Raw genomic sequence first — 26964 nt, forward strand, 5'->3', positions numbered from 1 at the left:
TTTTATATTTACGTTTTGACCATAATGAGAATAATTGTATAATATTGGGTTCAAAAATAAGGAAGACAGTTCTGATTTTATATTGATTAATTCAGTGTTTGCTAATATAATGATTATGTAAATGTATATATGGTGTTCCAGCATGGTATACCTTAAGTCCAGGATCTCCTTTATATCCCTGCAAAATAAAACACAAACATTGATGATTGAACTTGTTTTTTTTCTTCTTTATTTGCTTAAAATTGCCGAAGATTGCCCGAGAACATGGGGTTGTGTCATCTTTTCTTAAAACCATGTTAGTACCTGTGGAAATTGTTCACCTGTGGAAATGTTACTTATTCAGCCATTTGGATCCTGCGTTTGTTGCTTCATCCGTCATAGAGAGTGTAGGACAAAGAAAATTAAATATGGCGTTTAAGCTGGCTGCTCTGCCTGCTTGCACTCACTTGTGGCCATTAATAAGAATAACTACTATATTATACTACTGCCTCAATTATTCCCATCTAACTTTCTTTGCCGAGGTTGAGCTCTTGAAGGTGCGCCGCAGAAATTTCTTGACAGTGCGGGCATCTGGGTCACCAATGGCAACAATATTCTCGGGCGACCTTCATCAGTGGAAGGCGACCTTCAACACAATACCAACACATCCGCCAAAGTAACACATCCACCAAACCAATACATCCACCAAATAAGCACATCCACCAAACGAACAAAAACGCCGAACCAACACATCCGCCGAACCAACACATCCACCGAACCAACACATCCACCAAACCAACACATCCACCAATCCAACACATCCACCAACCCAACACATCCACCAAACCAACACATCCGCCAAACCAACACATCCACCAAACCAACACATCCACCAATCCAACACATCCACCAACCCAACACATCCACCAAACCAACACATCCGCCAAACCAACACATCCACCAAACCAACACATCCACCAATCCAACACATCCACCAACCCCACACATCCACCAAACCAACACATCCACCAAACCAACACATCCGCCAAACTAACACATCCGCCAAACTAACACATCCCCCAAACCAACACATGTGCCAAACTAACACATCCGCCAAACTAACACATCCACCAAACCAACACATCCACCAAACCAACACATCCACCGAACCAACACATCCACCAAACCAACACATCCACCGAACCAACACATCCACCAAACCAACACATCCGCCAAACTAACACATCCGCCAAACTAACACATCCACCAAACCAACACATCCACCAAACCAACACATCCACCGAACCAACACATGCACCAAACCAACACATCCGCCAAACTAACACATCCACCAAACCAACACATCCGCCAAACTAACACATCCGCCAAACTAACACATCCGACAAACCAACACATCCGCCAAACTAACACATCCACCAAACCAACACATCCGCCAAACTAACACATCCGCCAAACTAACACAGCCACCAAACCAACACATTCACCAAACCAACACATTCACCAAACCAACACATCCGCCAAACCAACACATCCACCAAACCAACACATTCACCAAACCAACACATTCACCAAACCAACACATCCACCAAACCAACACATCCGCCAAACTAACACATCCGCCAAACTAACACATCCACCAAACCAACACATTCACCAAACTAACACATCCACCAAACCAACACATTCACCAAACCAACACATCCACCAAACCAACACATTCACCAAACCAACACATCCACCAAACCAACACATCCGCCAAACTAACACATCCGCCAAACTAACACATCCACCAAACCAACACATTCACCAAACTAACACATCCACCAAACCAACACATTCACCAAACTAACACATCCGCCAAACTAACACATCCACCAAACCAACACATCCGCCAAACTAACACATCCACCAAACCAACACATCCGCCAAACTAACACATCCGCCAAACTAACACATCCACCAAACTAACACATCCGCCAAACCAACACATCCGCCAAACTCACACATCCACCAAACCAACACATCCGCCAAACTAACACATCCACCAAACCAACACATTCACCAAACTAACACATCCACCAAACCAACACATTCACCAAACCAACACATTCACCAAACCAACACATTCACCAAACCAACACATCCACCAAACCAACACATCCGCCAAACCAACACATCCGCCAAACTAACACATCCACCAAACCAACACATCCACCAAACTAACACATCCACCAAACCAACACATTCACCAAATTAACACATCCGCCAAACTAACACATCCACCAAACCAACACATCCGCCAAACTAACACATCCACCAAACCAACACATTCGCCAAACTAACACATCCGCCAAACTAACACATCCGCCAAACTAACACATCCACCAAACCAACACATCCACCAAACTAACACATCCACCAAACCAACACATTCGCCAAACTAACACATCCGCCAAACTAACACATCCGCCAAACTAACACATCCGCCAAACTAACACATCCGCCAAACTAACACATCCACCAAACCAACACATCCGCCAAACCAACACATCCGCCAAACTAACACATCCACCAAACCAACACATCCGCCAAACCAACACATCCGCCAAACCAACACATCCGCCAAACTAACACATCCGCCAAACTAACACATCCGCCAAACTAACACATCCGCCAAACTAACACATCCACCAAACCAACACATCCGCCAAACTAACACATCCGCCAAACTAACACATCCACCAAACTAACACATCCGCCAAACTAACACATCTACCAAACCAATACACCCACCAAACCAACACATCCACCGAACCAACACATCCACCGAACCAACACATCCACCGAACCAACACATCCGCCAAACCAACACATCCGCCAAACTAACACATCCGCCAAACTAACACATCCACCAAACCAACACATCTGCCAAACTAACACATCCGCCAAACTAACACATCCGCCAAACTAACACATCCACCAAACCAACACATCTGCCAAACTAACACATCCGCCAAATTAACACATCCACCAAACCAACACATCCACCAAACCAACACATCCACCGAACCAACACATCCACCAAACCAACACATCCACCGAACCAACACATCCACCAAACCAACACATCTGCCAAACTAACACATCCGCCAAACTAACACATCCACCAAACCAACACATCCACCAAACCAACACATCCACCGAACCAACACATGCACCAAACCAACACATCCGCCAAACTAACACATCCACCAAACCAACACATCCGCCAAACTAACACATCCGCCAAACTAACACATCCGACAAACCAACACATCCGCCAAACTAACACATCCACCAAACCAACACATCCGCCAAACTAACACATCCGCCAAACTAACACATCCACCAAACCAACACATTCACCAAACCAACACATCCACCAAACCAACACATCCGCCAAACTAACACATCCGCCAAACTAACACATCCACCAAACCAACACATTCACCAAACTAACACATCCGCCAAACTAACACATCCGCCAAACTAACACATCCGCCAAACTAACACATCCACCAAACCAACACATCCGCCAAACCAACACATCCGCCAAACTAACACATCCACCAAACTAACACATCCGCCAAACTAACACATCCGCCAAACTAACACATCCACCAAACCAACACATCCGCCAAACTAACACATCCGCCAAACTAACACATCCACCAAACTAACACATCCGCCAAACTAACACATCCGCCAAACTAACACATCCACCAAACCAACACATCCACCAAACCAACACATTCACCAAACCAACACATCCACCGAACCAACACATCCACCAAACCAACACATCCACCAAACCAACACATCCACCGAACCAACACATCCACCAAACCAACACATCTGCCAAACTAACATATCTGCCAAACCAACACATCTGTCAAACCAACACATCCGCCAAACCAACACATCCACCAAACCAACACATCCACCAATCCAAAACATCCACCAACCCAACACATCCACCAAACCAACACATCCGCCAAACCAACACAGCCACCAAACCAACACATCCACCAAACCAACGCATCCACCAAACCAACACATCCACCAAACCAACACATCTGCCAAACTAACACATCCGCCAAACTAACACATCTACCAAACCAACACACCCACCAAACCAACACATCCACCGAACCAACACATCCACCGAACCAACACACCCACCCAACCAACACATCCACCGAACCAACACATCCACCGAACCAACACATCCACCGAACCAACACATCCACCAAACCAACACATCCGCCAAACTAACACATCCGCCAAACTAACACATCCACCAAACCAACACATCTGCCAAACTAACACATCCGCCAAACTAACACATCCGCCAAACTAACACATCCACCAAACCAACACATGTGCCAAACTAACACATCCGCCAAACTAACACATCCACCAAACCAACACATCCACCAAACCAACACATCCACCGAACCAACACATCCACCAAACCAACGCATCCACCAAACCAACACATCCACCAAACCAACACATCTGCCAAACTAACACATCCGCCAAACTAACACATCCACCAAACCAACACATCCACCAAACCAACACATCCACCGAACCAACACATGCACCAAACCAACACATCCGCCAAACTAACACAGCCACCAAACCAACACATCCGCCAAACTAACACATCCGACAAACCAACACATCCGCCAAACTAACACATCCACCGAACCAACACATCCACCAAACCAACACATCCACCGAACCAACACATCCACCAAACCAACACATCCGCCAAACTAACACATCCGCCAAACTAACACATCCACCAAACCAACACATCCACCAAACCAACACATCCACCGAACCAACACATGCACCAAACCAACACATCCGCCAAACTAACACATCCACCAAACCAACACATCCGCCAAACTAACACATCCGCCAAACTAACACATCCGACAAACCAACACATCCGCCAAACTAACACATCCACCAAACCAACACATCCGCCAAACTAACACATCCGCCAAACTAACACAGCCACCAAACCAACACATTCACCAAACCAACACATTCACCAAACCAACACATCCGCCAAACCAACACATCCACCAAACCAACACATTCACCAAACCAACACATTCACCAAACCAACACATCCACCAAACCAACACATCCGCCAAACTAACACATCCGCCAAACTAACACATCCACCAAACCAACACATTCACCAAACTAACACATCCACCAAACCAACACATTCACCAAACCAACACATCCACCAAACCAACACATTCACCAAACCAACACATCCACCAAACCAACACATCCGCCAAACTAACACATCCGCCAAACTAACACATCCACCAAACCAACACATTCACCAAACTAACACATCCACCAAACCAACACATTCACCAAACTAACACATCCGCCAAACTAACACATCCACCAAACCAACACATCCGCCAAACTAACACATCCACCAAACCAACACATCCGCCAAACTAACACATCCGCCAAACTAACACATCCACCAAACTAACACATCCGCCAAACCAACACATCCGCCAAACTCACACATCCACCAAACCAACACATCCGCCAAACTAACACATCCACCAAACCAACACATTCACCAAACTAACACATCCACCAAACCAACACATTCACCAAACCAACACATTCACCAAACCAACACATTCACCAAACCAACACATCCACCAAACCAACACATCCGCCAAACCAACACATCCGCCAAACTAACACATCCACCAAACCAACACATCCACCAAACTAACACATCCACCAAACCAACACATTCACCAAATTAACACATCCGCCAAACTAACACATCCACCAAACCAACACAGCCGCCAAACTAACACATCCACCAAACCAACACATTCGCCAAACTAACACATCCGCCAAACTAACACATCCGCCAAACTAACACATCCACCAAACCAACACATCCACCAAACTAACACATCCACCAAACCAACACATTCGCCAAACTAACACATCCGCCAAACTAACACATCCGCCAAACTAACACATCCGCCAAACTAACACATCCGCCAAACTAACACATCCACCAAACCAACACATCCGCCAAACCAACACATCCGCCAAACTAACACATCCACCAAACCAACACATCCGCCAAACCAACACATCCGCCAAACCAACACATCCGCCAAACTAACACATCCGCCAAACTAACACATCCGCCAAACTAACACATCCGCCAAACTAACACATCCACCAAACCAACACATCCGCCAAACTAACACATCCGCCAAACTAACACATCCACCAAACTAACACATCCGCCAAACTAACACATCTACCAAACCAATACACCCACCAAACCAACACATCCACCGAACCAACACATCCACCGAACCAACACATCCACCGAACCAACACATCCGCCAAACCAACACATCCGCCAAACTAACACATCCGCCAAACTAACACATCCACCAAACCAACACATCTGCCAAACTAACACATCCGCCAAACTAACACATCCGCCAAACTAACACATCCACCAAACCAACACATCTGCCAAACTAACACATCCGCCAAATTAACACATCCACCAAACCAACACATCCACCAAACCAACACATCCACCGAACCAACACATCCACCAAACCAACACATCCACCGAACCAACACATCCACCAAACCAACACATCTGCCAAACTAACACATCCGCCAAACTAACACATCCACCAAACCAACACATCCACCAAACCAACACATCCACCGAACCAACACATGCACCAAACCAACACATCCGCCAAACTAACACATCCACCAAACCAACACATCCGCCAAACTAACACATCCGCCAAACTAACACATCCGACAAACCAACACATCCGCCAAACTAACACATCCACCAAACCAACACATCCGCCAAACTAACACATCCGCCAAACTAACACATCCACCAAACCAACACATTCACCAAACCAACACATCCACCAAACCAACACATCCGCCAAACTAACACATCCGCCAAACTAACACATCCACCAAACCAACACATTCACCAAACTAACACATCCGCCAAACTAACACATCCGCCAAACTAACACATCCGCCAAACTAACACATCCACCAAACCAACACATCCGCCAAACCAACACATCCGCCAAACTAACACATCCACCAAACTAACACATCCGCCAAACTAACACATCCGCCAAACTAACACATCCACCAAACCAACACATCCGCCAAACTAACACATCCGCCAAACTAACACATCCACCAAACTAACACATCCGCCAAACTAACACATCCGCCAAACTAACACATCCACCAAACCAACACATCCACCAAACCAACACATTCACCAAACCAACACATCCACCGAACCAACACATCCACCAAACCAACACATCCACCAAACCAACACATCCACCGAACCAACACATCCACCAAACCAACACATCTGCCAAACTAACATATCTGCCAAACCAACACATCTGTCAAACCAACACATCCGCCAAACCAACACATCCACCAAACCAACACATCCACCAATCCAAAACATCCACCAACCCAACACATCCACCAAACCAACACATCCGCCAAACCAACACAGCCACCAAACCAACACATCCACCAAACCAACGCATCCACCAAACCAACACATCCACCAAACCAACACATCTGCCAAACTAACACATCCGCCAAACTAACACATCTACCAAACCAACACACCCACCAAACCAACACATCCACCGAACCAACACATCCACCGAACCAACACACCCACCCAACCAACACATCCACCGAACCAACACATCCACCGAACCAACACATCCACCGAACCAACACATCCACCAAACCAACACATCCGCCAAACTAACACATCCGCCAAACTAACACATCCACCAAACCAACACATCTGCCAAACTAACACATCCGCCAAACTAACACATCCGCCAAACTAACACATCCACCAAACCAACACATGTGCCAAACTAACACATCCGCCAAACTAACACATCCACCAAACCAACACATCCACCAAACCAACACATCCACCGAACCAACACATCCACCAAACCAACGCATCCACCAAACCAACACATCCACCAAACCAACACATCTGCCAAACTAACACATCCGCCAAACTAACACATCCACCAAACCAACACATCCACCAAACCAACACATCCACCGAACCAACACATGCACCAAACCAACACATCCGCCAAACTAACACAGCCACCAAACCAACACATCCGCCAAACTAACACATCCGACAAACCAACACATCCGCCAAACTAACACATCCACCAAACCAACACATCCGCCAAACTAACACATCCGCCAAACTAACATATCCACCAAACCAACACATCCGCCAAACTAACACATCCGCCAAACTAACACACCCACCAAACCAACACATTCACCAAACCAACACATTCACCAAACCAACACATCCGCCAAACCAACACATCCACCAAACCAACACATTCACCAAACCAACACATTCACCAAACCAACACATCCACCAAACCAACACATCCGCCAAACTAACACATCCACCAAACTAACACATCCACCAAACCAACACATTCACCAAACTAACACATTCACCAAACCAACACATGCACCAAACCAACACATCCACCAAACCAACACATTCACCAAACCAACACATCCACCAAACCAACACATCCGCCAAACTAACACATCCGCCAAACTAACACATCCACCAAACCAACACATTCACCAAACTAACACATCCACCAAACCAACACATTCACCAAACTAACACATCCGCCAAACTAACACATCCACCAAACCAACACATCCGCCAAACTAACACATCCACCAAACCAACACATTCACCAAACTAACACATCCGCCAAACTAACACATCCACCAAACTAACACATCCGCCAAACCAACACATCCGCCAAACTCACACATCCACCAAACCAACACATCCGCCAAACTAACACATCCACCAAACCAACACATTCACCAAACTAACACATCCACCAAACCAACACATTCACCAAACCAACACATTCACCAAACCAACACATTCACCAAACCAACACATCCACCAAACCAACACATCCGCCAAACCAACACATCCACCAAACCAACACATCCGCCAAACCAACACATCCGCCAAACTAACACATCCACCAAACCAACACATTCACCAAACTAACACATCCACCAAACCAACACATTCACCAAACTAACACATCCGCCAAACTAACACATCCACCAAACCAACACATCCGCCAAACTAACACATCCACCAAACCAACACATTCGCCAAACTAACACATCCGCCAAACTAACACATCCGCCAAACTAACACATCCGCCAAACTAACACATCCACCAAACCAACACATCCGCCAAACCAACACATCTGCCAAACTAACACATCCGCCAAACTAACACATCCGCCAAACTAACACATCCGCCAAACTAACACATCCACCAAACCAACACATCCGCCAAACTAACACATCTGCCAAACTAACACATCCACCAAACTAACACATCCGCCAAACTAACACATCCGCCAAACTAACACATCCACCAAACCAACACATCCACCAAACCAACACATTCACCAAACCAACACATCTGCCAAACTAACACATCCACCAAACTAACACATCCGCCAAACTAACACATCCGCCAAACTAACACATCCACCAAACCAACACATCCACCAAACCAACACATTCACCAAACCAACACATCTGCCAAACCAACACATTCACCAAACCAACACATCTGCCAAACTAACACATCCGCCAAAATAACACATCTGCCAAAATAACACATCCGCCAAACTAACACATCCGCCAAAACAACACATCCGCCAAAATAACACATCCGCCAAAATAACACATCTGCCAAAATAACACATCCGCCAAACTAACACATCCGCCAAAATAACACATCCGCCAAAATAACACATCCGCCAAAATAACACATCCGCCAAACTAACACATCCGCCAAAATAACACATCTGCCAAAATAACACATCCGCCAAACTAACACATCCGCGAAACTAACACATCCGCCAAAATAACACATCTGCCAAAATAACACAATAATAAACATATGTCACCCACAGGGTGAACCGTATCTTGCCAAAATGTGAAAATTCCGTTTTTTCGTCATGACGTCATCAAATGACGTCATAGCGTCAAACTGTTTACAGATCTGGGAAGCACTCATCAAGGGCATTCATATGAGGTATTACTCGATATGGTACCTACGATTTCAAAATTTGACCTTGGGGTCAATAATTTTCGACCTCCAGCGCTAACCATGAAGGTCAAGGCCGATCGCCACCAAAAACTAATCAGCTGAGCGCCGGACCATATACTAGATTCCCATGAAGTTTGGAGACGATCCGATCAAAGTTACTCAAAAAATAAGGGTTTCGTTGACCTCCATGATTGACCACAAAGTGACCTTGACCTTTGACCTTGACCTTCAAAATTTTGTGTGCTGAAGGGTATCTCTATAGGACTCTGATATGCGAAGTTACAGGAGTTTCCAATAAATAACTGTGGTCTACAGAGTGATCTAAACGTGAAAAAAAATGATTAACCACAAACAAAAAAACAAAATGCACATATGTCACCCACAGGGTGAACCGTATCTTGCCAAGTGACCTTGACCTTTGACCTTGACCTTAATAATTTCGTATGGTGAATAGTATGTCTTCATGACCAACGCACATGAAATATTGAAAGATTTTGATGAGAACTGAGGAAATAATTTTTTCATGAAAATTCCGTTTTTTCGTCATGACGTCATCAAATGACGTCATAGCGTCAAACTGTTTACAGATCTGGGAAGCACTCATCAAGGGCATTCATATTAGGTATTACTCGATATGGTACCTACGATTTCAAAATTTGACCTTGGGGTCAATAATTTTCGACCTCCAGCGCTAACCATGAAGGTCAAGGCCGATCGCCACCAAAAACTAATCAGCTGAGCGCCGGACCATATACTAGATTCCCATGAAGTTTGGAGACGATCCGATCAAAGTTACTCAAAAAATAAGGGTTTGGTTGACCTCCATGATTGACCGCAAAGTGACCTTGACCTTTGACCTTGACCTTCAAAATTTTGTGTGCTGAAGGGTATCTCTATAGGACTCTGATATGCGAAGTTACAGGAGTTTCCAATAATAACTGTGGTCTACAGAGTGATCTAAACGTGAAAAAAAATGATTAACCACAAACAAAAAAACAAAAAAACAAAAAAAGAACATATGTCACCCACAGGGTGAACCGTATCTTGCCATTTGACCTTGACCTTAATAATTTCGTATGGTGAATAGTATGTCTTCATGACCAACGCACATGAAATATTGAAAGATTTTGATGAGAACTGAGGAAATAATTTTTTCATGAAAATTCCGTTTTTTCGTCATGACGTCATCAAATGACGTCATAGCGTCAAACTGTTTACAGATCTGGGAAGCACTCATCAAGGGCATTCATATGAGGTATTACTCGATATGGTACCTACGATTTCAAAATTTGACCTTGGGGTCAATAATTTTCGACCTCCAGCACTAACCATGAAGGTCAAGGCCGATCGCCACCAAAAACTAATCAGCTGAGCGCCGGACCATATGCTAGATTCCCATGAAGTTTGGAGACGATCCGATCAAAGTTACTCAAAAAATTAGTGTTTCGTCGACCTCCATGATTGACCACAAAGTGACCTTGACCTTTGACCTTGACCTTCAAAATTTTGTGTGCTGAAGGGTATCTCTATAGGACTCTGATATGCGAAGTTACAGGAGTTTCCAATAATAACTGTGGTCTACAGAGTGATCTAAACGTGAAAAAAAATGATTAACCACAAACAAATGAATGACCTTCAAAATGACCTTGAAGGTCAAGGCCGATCGACACCAAAAACTAATCAGCTGAGCGCCATACCACACCCTATATACCCACCAAGTTTGGAGATCATAAGATCAAAGTTACTCAAAAAATAAGGGTTTCGTTGACCTCCATGATTGACCGCAAAGTGACCTTGACCTTTGACCTTGACCTTCAAAATTTTGTGTGCTGAAGGGTATCTCTATAGGACTCTGATATGCGAAGTTACAGGAGTTTCCAATAATAACTGTGGTCTACAGAGTGATCTAAACGTGAAAAAAAAATGATTAACCACAAACAAAAAAACAAACAAAAAAACAAACAAACAAACAAACAAACATACAAGCTGACTGATACATCTTGCAAAAACTTCGTTTTGGCAAGATAATAAACATATGTCACCCACAGGGTGAACCGTATCTTGCCAAAATGTGAACATGAGTGACTTGCTTCAGGTCACACTGAGGTGAACAGAACTGCTATCCACTAGAAGCGACTCTTTGAGGAATGTCTGCCCACGAGATATTCCGATGATAATCGTTCTAGAGAGTGACCTTGAAAAATACGTGTTTGCCTTATAACGTCACCAAATGACGTCATTTATATAATGTCTAAAGCTTGACCTTGACCTATAAATGTCTAAAGCTTCACTTCGCAAAGTGACCTTGACCTTTGACCTTGACCTTAATAATTTCGTATGGTGAATAGTATGTCTTCATGACCAACGCACATGAAATATTGAAAGATTTTGATGAGAACTGAGGAAATAATTTTTTCATGAAAATTCCGTTTTTTCGTCATGACGTCATCAAATGACGTCATAGCGTCAAACTGTTTACAGATCTGGGAAGCACTCATCAAGGGCATTCATATGAGGTATTACTCGATATGGTACCTACGATTTCAAAATTTGACCTTGGGGTCAATAATTTTCGACCTCCAGCGCTAACCATGAAGGTCAAGGCCGATCGCCACCAAAAACTAATCAGCTGAGCGCCGGACCATATACTAGATTCCCATGAAGTTTGGAGACGATCCGATCAAAGTTACTCAAAAAATAAGGGTTTGGTTGACCTCCATGATTGACCGCAAAGTGACCTTGACCTTTGACCTTGACCTTCAAAATTTTGTGTGCTGAAGGGTATCTCTATAGGACTCTGATATGCGAAGTTACAGGAGTTTCCAATAATAACTGTGGTCTACAGAGTGATCTAAACGTGAAAAAAAATGATTAACCACAAACAAAAAAACAAAATGAACATATGTCACCCACAGGGTGAACCGTATCTTGCCATTTGACCTTGACCTTAATAATTTCGTATGGTGAATAGTATGTCTTCATGACCAACGCACATGAAATATTGAAAGATTTTGATGAGAACTGAGGAAATAATTTTTTCATGAAAATTCCGTTTTTTCGTCATGACGTCATCAAATGACGTCATAGCGTCAAACTGTTTACAGATCTGGGAAGCACTCATCAAGGGCATTCATATGAGGTATTACTCGATATGGTACCTACGATTTCAAAATTTGACCTTGGGGTCAATAATTTTCGACCTCCAGCGCTAACCATGAAGGTCAAGGCCGATCGCCACCAAAAACTAATCAGCTGAGCGCCGGACCATATACTAGATTCCCATGAAGTTTGGAGACGATCCGATCAAAGTTACTCAAAAAATAAGGGTTTCGTTGACCTCCATGATTGACCGCAAAGTGACCTTGACCTTTGACCTTGACCTTCAAAATTTTGTGTGCTGAAGGGTATCTCTATAGGACTCTGATATGCGAAGTTACAGGAGTTTCCAATAATAACTGTGGTCTACAGAGTGATCTAAACGTGAAAAAAAAATGATTAACCACAAACAAAAAAACAAAAAAACAAAAAAACAAACAAACAAACAAACATACAAGCTGACTGATACATCTTGCAAAAACTTCGTTTTGGCAAGATAAAAACAAACAAACATACAAGCTGACTAATACATCTTGCAAAAACTTCGTTTTGGCAAGATAAAAACAAACAAACAAACAAACATACAAGCTGAATAATACATCTTGCAAAAACTTCGTTTTGGCAAGATAATAATGAACATATGTCACCCACAGGGTGAACCGTATCTTGCCATTTGACCTTGACCTTAATAATTTCGTATGGTGAATAGTATGTCTTCATGACCAACGCACATGAAATATTGAAAGATTTTGATGAGAACTGAGGAAATAATTTTTTCATGAAAATTCCGTTTTTTCGTCATGACGTCATCAAATGACGTCATAGCGTCAAACTGTTTACAGATCTGGGAAGCACTCATCAAGGGCATTCATATGAGGTATTACTCGATATGGTACCTACGATTTCAAAATTTGACCTTGGGGTCAATAATTTTCGACCTCCAGCGCTAACCATGAAGGTCAAGGCCGATCGCCACCAAAAACTAATCAGCTGAGCGCCGGACCATATACTAGATTCCCATGAAGTTTGGAGACGATCCGATCAAAGTTACTCAAAAAATTAGTGTTTCGTCGACCTCCATGATTGGCCGCAAAGTGACCTTGACCTTTGACCTTGACCTTCATAATTTTGTGTGCTAAAGGGTATCTCTAAAAGACTCTGATATGCGAACTTACAAGAGTTTCCAAAGGGAACTGTGCTCTACAGAGTGACCTAAACAATGCGAACTAAAGCAATACAATATACATGAAAAGTGCAGTTTTTTCGTCATAACGCCGTCAAATGACGTCACATTGTCAAACTAGTTATATGTTTGGAAAGCACTCAACAAGGGCTTCAATTTGAGGTACTACTCGATATGGTAACTGAAACTTGAAAATTTTACCTTTTGGTCAAAATTGAATGACCTTCAAAATGACCTTGAAGGTCAAGGCCGATCGACACCAAAAACTAATCAGCTGAGCGCCATACCACACCCTATATACCCACCAAGTTTGGAGATCATAAGATCAAAGTTACTCAAAAAATAAGGGTTTCGTTGACCTCCATGATTGACCGCAAAGTGACCTTGACCTTTGACCTTGACCTTCAAAATTTTGTGTGCTGAAGGGTATCTCTATAGGACTCTGATATGCGAAGTTACAGGAGTTTCCAATAATAACTGTGGTCTACAGAGTGATCTAAACGTGAAAAAAAATGATTAACCACAAACAAAAAAACAAACAAACAAACAAAATAAACATATGTCACCCACAGGGTGAACCGTATCTTGCCAAGTGACCTTGACCTTTGACCTTGACCTTCATAATTTTGTGTGCTAAAGGGTATCTCTAAAAGACTCTGATATGCGAACTTACAAGAGTTTCCAAAGGGAACTGTGCTCTACAGAGTGACCTAAACAATGCGAACTAAAGCAATACAATATACATGAAAAGTGCAGTTTTTTCGTCATAACGCCGTCAAATGACGTCACATTGTCAAACTAGTTATATGTTTGGAAAGCACTCAACAAGGGCTTCAATTTGAGGTACTACTCGATATGGTAACTGAAACTTGAAAATTTTACCTTTTGGTCAAAATTGAATGACCTTCAAAATGACCTTGAAGGTCAAGGCCGATCGACACCAAAAACTAATCAACTGAGCGCCATACCACACCCTATATACCCACCAAGTTTGGAGATCATAAGATCAAAGTTACTCAAAAAATAAGGGTTTCGTTGACCTCCATGATTGACCGCAAAGTGACCTTGACCTTTGACCTTGACCTTAATAATTTCGTATGGTGAATAGTATGTCTTCATGACCAACGCACATGAAATATTGAAAGATTTTGATGAGAACTGAGGAAATAATTTTTTCATGAAAATTCCGTTTTTTCGTCATGACGTCATCAAATGACGTCATAGCATCAAACTGTTTACAGATCTGGGAAGCACTCATCAAGGGCATTCATATGAGGTATTACTCGATATGGTACCTACGATTTCAACATTTGACCTTGGGGTCAATAATTTTCGACCTCCAGCGCTAACCATGAAGGTCAAGGCCGATCGCCACCAAAAACTAATCAGCTGAGCGCCGGACCATATACTAGATTCCCATGAAGTTTGGAGACGATCCGATCAAAGTTACTCAAAAAATAAGGGTTTCAACATTTGACCTTGGGGTCAATAATTTTCGACCTCCAGCGCTAACCATGAAGGTCAAGGCCGATCGCCACCAAAAACTAATCAGCTGAGCGCCGGACCATATACTAGATTCCCATGAAGTTTGGAGACGATCCGATCAAAGTTACTCAAAAAATAAGGGTTTCGTCGACCTCCATGATTGACCACAAAGTGACCTTGACCTTTGACCTTGACCTTCAAAATTTTGTGTGCTGAAGGGTATCTCTATAGGACTCTGATATGCGAAGTTACAGGAGTTTCCAATAATAACTGTGGTCTACAGAGTGATCTAAACGTGAAAAAAAATGATTAACCACAAACAAAAAAACAAAAAAACAAACAAATAAACATATGTCACCCACAGGGTGAACCGTATCTTGCCAAGTGACCTTGACCTTTGACCTTGACCTTCATAATTTTGTGTGCTAAAGGGTATCTCTAAAAGACTCTGATATGCGAACTTACAAGAGTTTCCAAAGGGAACTGTGCTCTACAGAGTGACCTAAACAATGCGAACTAAAGCAATACAATATACATGAAAAGTGCAGTTTTTTCGTCATAACGCCGTCAAATGACGTCACATTGTCAAACTAGTTATATGTTTGGAAAGCACTCAACAAGGGCTTCAATTTGAGGTACTACTCGATATGGTAACTGAAACTTGAAAATTTTACCTTTTGGTCAAAATTGAATGACCTTCAAAATGACCTTGAAGGTCAAGGCCGATCGACACCAAAAACGAATCAGCTGAGCGCCATACCACACCCTATATACCCACCAAGTTTGGAGATCATAAGATCAAAGTTACTCAAAAAATAAGGGTTTCGTTGACCTCCATGATTGACCCAATTGAATGACCTTCAAAATGACCTTGAAGGTCAAGGCCGATCGACACCAAAAACTAATCAGCTGAGCGCCATACCACACCCTATATACCCACCAAGTTTGGAGATCAGAAGATCAAAGTTACTCAAAAAATAAGGGTTTCGTTGACCTCCATGATTGACCGCAAAGTGACCTTGACCTTTGACCTTGACCTTCAAAATTTTGTGTGCTGAAGGGTATCTCTATAGGACTCTGATATGCGAAGTTACAGGAGTTTCCAATAATAACTGTGGTAAATATGGTAACTGAAACTTGAAAATTTTACCTTTTGGTCAAAATTGAATGACCTTCAAAATGACCTTGAAGGTCAAGGCCGATCGACACCAAAAACTAATCAGCTGAGCGCCATACCACACCCTATATACCCACCAAGTTTGGAGATCATAAGATCAAAGTTACTCAAAAAATAAGGGTTTCGTTGACCTCCATGATTGACCCAATTGAATGACCTTCAAAATGACCTTGAAGGTCAAGGCCGATCGCCACCAAAAACTAATCAGCTGAGCGCCGGACCATATACTAGATTCCCATGAAGTTTGGAGACGATCCGATCAAAGTTACTCAAAAAATAAGGGTTTCGTTGACCTCCATGATTGACCGCAAAGTGACCTTGACCTTTGACCTTGACCTTCAAAATTTTGTGTGCTGAAGGGTATCTCTATAGGACTCTGATATGCGAAGTTACAGGAGTTTCCAATAATAACTGTGGTCTACAGAGTGATCTAAACGTGAAAAAAAAATGATTAACCACAAACAAAAAAACAAACAAACAAACAAACATACAAGCTGACTGATACATCTAGCAAAAACTTCGTTTTGGCAAGATAACAAGTGTTATCAATAACACATCCACCAATACATCCGTCAAACTAACACATCAAAGTCTACCAACTGCTCGACACGTACATTTCAACAACGACGCTTCAACAATGGAAACTAACGGCTGTTCCAGCTCCAAGGATGACGAGAGTGCTGAGTCAACAAGGCCGGACAACTCTCCGTACTCGACCAGATCAGGCCGTGTGATTCGAAAACCATTGAGATATCGTGATAGTGAATAACGACCACCAGAAATCAGCCCTTGTAATGTTGGTGCAGAGACAATGCGTTGATCGGAATGATTCTGTGTTTTCTGTGTTTTTGCTAATCATACTGAGCAGTAATTACATTTTGGTTAAGAGTTATAACAGTAACCCCAGATCCCATCTATGTGTGGGTCCAGTTGTGTCTGATTGTGTTTGTTATTTTGATTTAGTTTAGTCGAGTTTTGTTGCATACAAACATAATAATTTTAATGAAAGGGAGATGGGGATTTTTATTTATTTAAGATTTAAAAGGTTTTTCGATTTTTAAGATTTAATTAATTTATTAATTTAATTAATTTAAAATAATTTAAATTTTAATTAAATTTTTAATTAAATTTAAATTTAAATTTAAAATGTAAAATTTAAATTTAAAATGTAAAATTTAAATTTAAATAATTTAAATTTAATTAATTTAATTTTAAATTTTTAAGATTTAATTTTAAGATTTAATTTTTTAAAAGATTTTAAAATTAAGATTTTTCGGGAACTGAGTGGCGTGCTGATGATGAGGGGAGTGTCGTTGAAGCTGAAGGGAAAGGTGTATGCTGCATGTGTGAGAAGTGTTATGATTTATGGGAGCGAGACATGGGTAATGAACGTAGAGCAGCAACGAAGGTTGGAAAGGATGGAAATGCGAATGGTTCGGTGGATGTGCGGAGTATCGTTGAGAGAGAGGAAGACAAATGATGATTTGCGAAAGATGATGGGAATAGAGCCTGTGATTGACGCTGTGAAGAGGAACAGGTTGAGATGGTTTGGTCATATGCTGAGGAAGGATGAAAGTGACTGGTTGAGAAGAGTGATGGAAATGAATGTAGAAAGAAGTAGAGGACGGGGAAGACCGAGAAAGACTTGGCTAAAGATGGTCGAAGAAGAAATGCGGGCAAGGGGGTTAACAAGGGGAGATGCAGAAAATAGGGCAAAATGGAGAAGATTGTCATGGGGACCGCAAGGCTAACCCCCGCTCTAGCAGGGAAAATGGCCTTAAAATGCATGTTGTTGTTGTTGTTGAAAGGGAGATGTTGTGATTGGTACTACGTACTGCATAGTGACGTCTTTGGGCGTGGCTTTCGGTGGTTGATGGCGGCTCGTCATGATGGCTGTTTGGGCTGTGAGAGCTTGGTATCATCTTTAATAAACCACTTGATTCAAGGAGATTCCTGAACTTACTACAAACGTGGCCTAGCCCAGTTGGGACCACGGTGGAGCCTATGGACAAATCCAGCTGGAGCCAACGTGCGGGACACACATGGGTCCCACAAGTTAGCCCCCATAGGCCCCAACTTGGGGGCTTGTTGGTAGGCCCCAACTGGACCCATATGGCCCCAACTGGACATGCTGGCTGGGATAGGATCAACATGACCCCAATTAGTGTATAGGGGTGTTTTATCTTTGCATGTGGTCTCATGGGGCCCGCAAGGCTAACCCCCACTCTAGCGGGGAAAATGGCCTTAAAATGATCATTCATTTATTCATATTCATTCATGTGGTCTTGGGGGAGGACGGTAGGGGGCAATTCTCCATGTAAATGTGTATCGTGTAGCGCCACTCCAGGTGGGAGAGTGTATTACAAGCCCCTGCCCGTTACAGTTACAGGTCTTGGGGTTTTTTTAGTTTTTTTTTTTAGTTCTCATTTTCCAGTGTTGTGAGATGTTTTGAATTACCCAGCGAGAGGCATTTTGTGGAGGTATTTTGAATTACACGTTTGAATAAGTATAATTAACATCATAACCCCCTGGCTGTTCCCGCATGGAGCGGGTGATCCTAGTATGAAAAAAGTAGAGCGACATAGGGGTTGGGGGTGAGGGGGAGGGGATATCACATGACTGCGACTGGCAGAAAGCGAGACTAATAAGTGATGCGCTGAAATGTATGTCCGTATCTATAAATTCAATCTTGTATTAAAGTTTTCATTTCCATCTTTTGGTCCATAAGTGGACCATTTGTTGACAAGTCTTACATCAAGCAAATCTGATACAAACACAAGGCTTTCATTATTGTCACACTGCATGTTTCTATTTGTCTGGCTGTCGGTTCCCTTATGTCTTGAATATCTTGAGAACGGATCACTGTAGGGCCACCAAACCTGGCAGACATAATGGGGAGCCTCACGGGGAAGGGGGAGGTAGGGGGAGGAAGGTGTCATAGGTGGGTGGTGATTAGGGGGGGCCTGGGTTGGGGGTGGAGGAGGAAGGGGGGGTCATTGTAACGGTTTGAGTAATCACAACCAAACAGAACAACCACAATGTAGGATAATGGGGAGTAAAATAGGGGATCACAAGTAATTTATGGGGGAATGTGTGTTGAGGGGATAGGGAATGTTCTCAATATTGGGGTCCAGCTATTCATGTCAGCACTATGGCCCGCAATCCTACCAAATTGGACTTGTATATTGGGGGCCCCGTGGGGGGGTTTATGGTGAAATTTTTAAATATTAGTTTTAATAGAATTTTCAATTTAGGGGGGATTAAGAATCAGGGGGAGGGAGGATCTCTGTAACGGCTTGAATGATTGCCAGCAAACTTGGTAGGGATGGTATTCATAATGCCGGCATTCATAATGAAAAAAAAAGGTTTTTAACTTAACTTGTCAAACATAATGTAGGCCACATGGGGAATACAATAGAGAGGAGGGGTGAGGGGGGGAGAGTGGAGGGTTTGGGAAAGGAGCAGAGGTTGGTTGTGTTTGTTGTCTTGAGAACAGTGGGGGCATAGCATGGTGACCCCCCAGCCCCCGCCCCCCCTAGTGCTTGGCACTTGTTCAATTCCCTTAACGTACAGGACAATTTAGTACCTGGTAAAAATATCAAATATTCAATTATTACATGGATTGTACAAATACATTTGACCTCGACTTTTGTTGATAACTGGTTTTTGTTTGTTCGTTTACATAGTCTCGTGGAAGAGATAGCACACAGAACAGATCAGGAAGCAACATAACAGAAGGTATAGCGGAATGAAAGGGGGCAAATGCCAACAGCACGGCGGAGGGAGAAAATAGATGGAGACGGGCATACAAGGGATGGGGGTAATGATGAGTGGTAAGGGAGAACGCAAGGGGTGGACAAGATGGATACATAAGCAAAATTTGGTGGGTTGGGGGATGATCTGAGATGGTGGTGAATGGCTGTCTTGAACACCTGGAGGGAATAATGAAATTGAAGAAAATATGGAAGTTGGTTCCACATGTGGGAAAGAAGAGGAACAAATGAATGGATGTGAGTAGTGATCCTGGATTTCGAGAATTACATGAGAAGGAGGTTGCTGGTGGACCACGTGCTTCCTGTAGTTACCTGGAATAGGGGGTGAGGGGGGGGAGCACAAAGAGGGCAGAGGGTGCAAGACCAGAAATGAGGCAGAATAAAATGGAGAGACCACCGACCCATGGACTCATCTTCATCGCGAGAGATACCAATCATTATGAAAGCCTTGGTTTCCATGGCATCAAGGTGAGCAAGGTCTGAGGTGGGGGCACCAACTCAGAAGGGAGAGCAGTACTCCATCAAGCTGCGGATGAAACCCTTGTAGGTGGAGAGGAGTTCAGGTGTGCCAAGAAAGAACTTTGCCCAATGTTTTCCTTCACTAGAAATTTCACAATTATTTTCCACTGCATTCTCTCTGTTATAAGCCTGGTGTTGGCTTAACAATTAAGGTGGCTGTCTTGAAAGCACCTGTCAAGCCCCTCAATTAACACCAGGTGGGTTGACTCAGCCTGTTGTCCTTCCGAGGTCGGCAAAATGGGTTCCAGCTTACTGGGAAGAATAAGCCATTGGACTATCTTGGCGACCCAACCAGGATTGTGCCCAATGGCCTAGCAAACTGCTTCGGAAGCCCCACGTATCTGAAGATGCAAAAGGGTGGTCTTCTTCTTCTTCTTTGTTATTTCATATGCTGCGATCTTGATTTTTCAGCAGGTGTATTGAAGGGTAAAATGTGTTATCTTGAGTACTGGTTACCAGTGCTACAATGACATATATATATATATATACATTGGTTACCAATACCCTCATTTGTGATAAATCCACATCTATTAATCTCCTTTTTATGAACAAATGTACATGTCAGTTACTACTCATCCTCTGAAATGATTCATACCATCCATCAAATCACACCAATGTTGGACGCCAAAATATTTGTACAACATCGATTTCAAAATGTGTTCTTCTTCAATTTCATCTACCATGTGCTTCCCCTTCTCTCCCCATCTTGTTTTCCGCTCCCTCTTTTTATATATATTTTGTTTGTCTGGTTGATTTGTTTGTGAAGTGAATGTTAGCTCTTTCACGAGCCTCGATTCAGTATACAAAGAAGAAAAAAAAAATGCATCGTTCAGCATTTGCTCATCATTCGCTGAATGAAGAACGTGTTGGGAAAATAATAATAACAGAACAAGGAAAGAAATCACAACAATTAATTTCGACAAACCTTGGTACCCCTTCCGGAAACGCCTCCAGTGCTGTACACGACTTCCCCCTTGCCTCCGGAAGAGCCTTTTTCACCTTGCTCACCCTTCATTCCAGCATCACCATTGTCTCCTTTTGGCCCTGATTGGTGATTAACACAAAGTGCGTGACCTAGAGATTACCTGGCCAGCAAAAGATTCTTCAACTCATTTATGCTGCAGGTGTCGTTGTTGCATAATGTCTTTCAGCAAGTTTCATGAGTCAAATAAATATTTATTTCTTTTTTGGAAGCAATTCATCCAATTTAGTCGAATGGCCGAGATGTGGAGGAAAAGACGACAGGGTCAGGGAATACAAGCCAATTGGGAGAATTGAAGAACGCGCAGGATTTGCCGTAATGGTGACGGTACTCACCGTGTGGACCCATTGGTCCTTGAGAGCCGAAACCATGACCACCACTCACCACCACATCCCCTATGCAAGGCAATTCAAGGATGAAGAAAGGGGTACAAAAACAGTCTATTAATTCATCACCAAATGTCATGCATGAAACAGTAGAAAGTCATTGTTTTGTTTTGTCAAATGGTATTTAAAAAGTTTCAACATGTATCCAAGAATGATGCTCAAAACGCACGCTCATCCACCGGTCCTCTTAGTGGTGATGGTCTTTGATAATCGAAATAAAGATCTCTCCCAAGATTAGTCAAGACTACTTTTTATGGTTGCATGTGCTTATGATGGCATGAAGTGTGATGTGATAATGCAATATTGTATCCTAACATTTTGGGCCTCCTTCGCACACGTCCAATTCATTTCTCCCAGTGTGCTATCGTTGAACATATCTGAGAGGATGTTGAGCAGACGTAGTAGACCTACCTTCGAGAAATGTCGTCTGGGTTCGAATACAGGCCCGAATACAAACCTGTAGGATTAGTGCTTCTCAGGCATCACCTAGTGCACCCTCCCTCGCATGGAAGTTGAGTTCATTGGTTTCCCATCTGCTAGCACTATTTGGTTGGCATTAAATACCGCGGGGTGGCTTTTTACGAAGAGTAGGCGAGCCCTCGTCGACACTGAACAAATTCCAAATTCCTGCCCCAACCTATTGGCGGCACAGCCATGACCTTTATAAACCACCGAATACCTGCGGGTAAAACTAGCAACTGATTCCGGGTCCAATATACGCATCTATCTATAATTCCAGTAATCTCTGTACGTTTGTACGTTTGTACGTTTGTCTGTCTGTGACCGCTGTTTCTCGACAACCACGGGTCCGATATACTTTTAACTTGCCAGGTATATTGCTGGGGACCCGAGGATGTGCCTTTTCAAGGTTTCATATTAATCGGACAATTACTTACCGAGCTATGTCCAAAAAACGATTCAACCAATCAGAGAGCAGCGAACGATCGCGTGTGCCGAACGTGGCGGACACACTCTGCCTCGGATGGCACATTTGAGAGCGTATTCATTTATTTCACGTTTGCAAACTATGTTGGCGTTAAACTATGTTTTAATAAAGTTTTAAAACTAATAAAAACGAATTTGCGATTCATTCGCTTTCCTGCGCGTTTGTGCACGCGATGGCGATTGCTTTACCAAACTCCGGAAGCCGTTCGCTTTGGACCAAACCATTTCATGTAAATAGAGGGGGGGGATATAATTTTAGATATAGATATAGTACGGGCAATGCCCTAGTACGGATGAATAAACGAAATAACTATTGAGCACACATGCATTACATGCTGTCATCGATGTGTTTTTGGGTCTTCGATTGACTGTGACACATCATATACTTATATAGAGGCCTCTCGGCAAATTGTGGACAAAGAACTACGGGAGAAATTTAATGTCGCACGCACGGTTTGTCTCACGATGTATTTTTTTTTTTTAATCAGACAAGGACATAAAGTGAATAAGTATAAAATAGCTACGAATGTAGTAATTCAACAGGTATTTCAAGGCCATTTTCCCTGCTAGAGCGGGGGTTAGCCTTGCGGTCCCCATGACAATCTTCTCCATTTTGCCCTATTTTCTGCATCTCTCCTTGTTAACCCCCTTGCCCGCATTTCTTCTTCCACCACCTTTAGCCAAGTCTTTCTCGGTCTTCTCCGTCCTCTACTTCCTTCTACATTCATTTCCATCACTCTTCTCAACCAGTCACTTTCATCCTTCCTCAACACATGACCAAACCATCTCAACCTGTTTCTCTTCACAGCATCCATCACAGGCTTTATTCCCATCATCTTTCACAAATCATCGTTTGTCTTCCTCTCTCTCAACGATACTCCGCACATCCACCGAACCATTCGCATTTCCACCCTTTCCAGCCTTCGTTGCTGCTCTACGTTCATTACCCATGTCTCGCTCCCATAAATCATAACACTTCTCACACATGCAGCATACACCTTTCCCTTCAGCTTCAACGACACTCCCCTCCTCGTCAGCACGCCACTCAGTTCCCGAAACCTCTTCCATGCACATCTCACTCGAGCAACCGTTGCCGAGTCTGATCCACCTTCTCCATTCAGCATGTCTCCTAGGTAACAAAATGTTTTCACACCTTCCAGCTTCACGCCGTCTCCAAGATCCAACTCAACATTTCCTCCATCTGCAGCTCTCTCTGTGCACACCTTCCACTTGAATTTAGCTGCCATTCGCAGTTTATAAATTTTTTGTTTGGTTTCGCTTTAATCAGCAGAATTTTTGTTAAGTATTTCCATAGTAATTATGGGTTGGGGTACGAGCTTCCAAAAAATGCATGCAGTCAGTTAATAATATGGCCTGCGTCGACCTAAAATGAGTGGAGACAATGCAATGTTAGTCCAGGTTAAATTGGGCACATAGTAAGGGAAACATATGAAAATCTGTTAACTAAATTGTTACCAAAAAATTTCTTCACCAATATGTTTGTAAAGGTGTGTAATAACATGTGTTAAAATGTTGAAGGTCAACTCCCGTGGGAAACCCAGAAAAAAAGCTGTTGAATTCGGGTACCGAAAAATTATTTTCGAGAATTTTAATTTTTTTTAATCGGCCCTTAAGTAACTTATGAGGGGTCAAATAAGGGTTTTTCATGATTCTGAGTTGATTGTTAACATTTATATTTCACCACAGACACTCCTTTGTGGAAAAATAATTTCTAAATATATCTCATTTTCTACTTTGCAGGACATGGAGTCTAGCAATATGGATGAAGACGTTACTCCACCTGTGCTCAATTGCTTCATCTGTGCACGCTCGGATACACCAGCTGAAAGGCTCATACAGGCAACTCCAAAGGGATACTCAACTTTATTGAAACAAGCAGAAACTGTCGAAAATGTTACTGTTGTGGAACGTATGAAGGAGGCTCAAAAGGAAGGAAAACTGAGGTACCACCAGAAGTGTAAAAATGATCTGTACAACAACTTTGTTGCAACCACCAAGAAGTCAGCTCAAGCATCAAAGGCAGAGAAAGAGTCATCAAAGTTGAAGAGAAGACGCACTACTTGTGAGTTCAGTTCATCAACTGGCTGCAGTTCTAGAAGATCACAGTCAGTTGACCTCCTGTATAAGGATGTATGCATTCTTTGCAACCAACCAGCCCAGCTCTACAAAAATAATCCAGCACAAGCTAGAAAGAAATACAGAGTGCCAGATAATTTGACTGCAGATACACTGAAGGCAAGCTTGCTGAAGACAGCACGGAGTCGCGGGGATGACTGGGGCACTGAAGTCACTGGACGCCTGGAAGGGATCAACGACTTGGTAGCAGAAGAAACACTGTACCATTTGCGATGCAAACTCATGTTTGCGAGAGGTGACAGTTTGTCCAAGACTGATGAGGAAGGAAAAAGGAAGAGAGGACAGAGGAGTATTGATGAGGAGCGAGGGGCAGTTTTTATTGAATTCTGCGAATGGTTAGACTCAGAATTAGAGCATGGGGTAATGAACATGGACCAAGTCCATGAAAAGCTGCAGGAGTTTGATCAGTCACCAGAGAAGAGCCTTTCTTATTCAAAGCATTGGCTAAAGATAAAACTTCTAGAGAAATACGAAGACACTTTGTATTTCACAACACAGGAAAGAAGGGCAGATGTACTCTGTCTCAAAGATGGCACCGACAATATTCTGCGAGTGCATCATGCTAATCTTGACCATGGAGATGAGAAGACTCAGATCATAAAGACGGCACTCAAGTTCATATCCAATGATATTGCCTTGATTGATTTAGGTCCAAAGTCATACCCCACCACACACAGTATGACTGACATCGATAGTCAGCTGACACTTGTTCCTGCAAGCCTTCAGATGTTCTTGAGACCGATTGTCAAGACAGACGAAAGAGTTGCCGTTTGGGGGCAGAATTTTATTAAGGCCTGTCGACCTCGGTCTGGAGTATTGCCACACCAAATGGGGCTTGCCATACAACTTGATCATAGATTTGGGTCAAAATGGATGCTCAACAAGTTCCACCGGCTGGGATACACTGAGTCTTATACGGAGACACAAAACTACAAATACTGCTTCCTTAAT

At 42.9% G+C, this 26964-nt stretch overlaps 1 protein-coding gene across 2 annotated transcripts in view; it reads right to left on the reverse strand.

Annotated features, from left to right (window-relative positions):
• Positions 1 to 26964, reverse strand: part of LOC137434383 (uncharacterized) — a 175722-nt gene that overhangs the window by 72243 nt on the left and 76515 nt on the right. For both annotated transcript variants that reach the window (XM_068127326.2, XM_068127325.2), the window contains exons 7-9: positions 22861 to 22920; positions 22469 to 22587; positions 152 to 178 (exon numbers count right to left, since the gene is read on the reverse strand). In XM_068127326.2, coding sequence (XP_067983427.2) covers positions 152 to 178; positions 22469 to 22587; positions 22861 to 22920 — 206 coding nt within the window. The remainder of the gene's footprint in view (positions 1 to 151; positions 179 to 22468; positions 22588 to 22860; positions 22921 to 26964) is intronic.

This window comes from Myxine glutinosa, chromosome 10 (assembly GCF_964187855.1).
Source record: "Myxine glutinosa chromosome 10, kmMyxGlut1.1, whole genome shotgun sequence".
In the NCBI taxonomy this organism is placed as follows: domain Eukaryota; kingdom Metazoa; phylum Chordata; class Myxini; order Myxiniformes; family Myxinidae; genus Myxine; species Myxine glutinosa.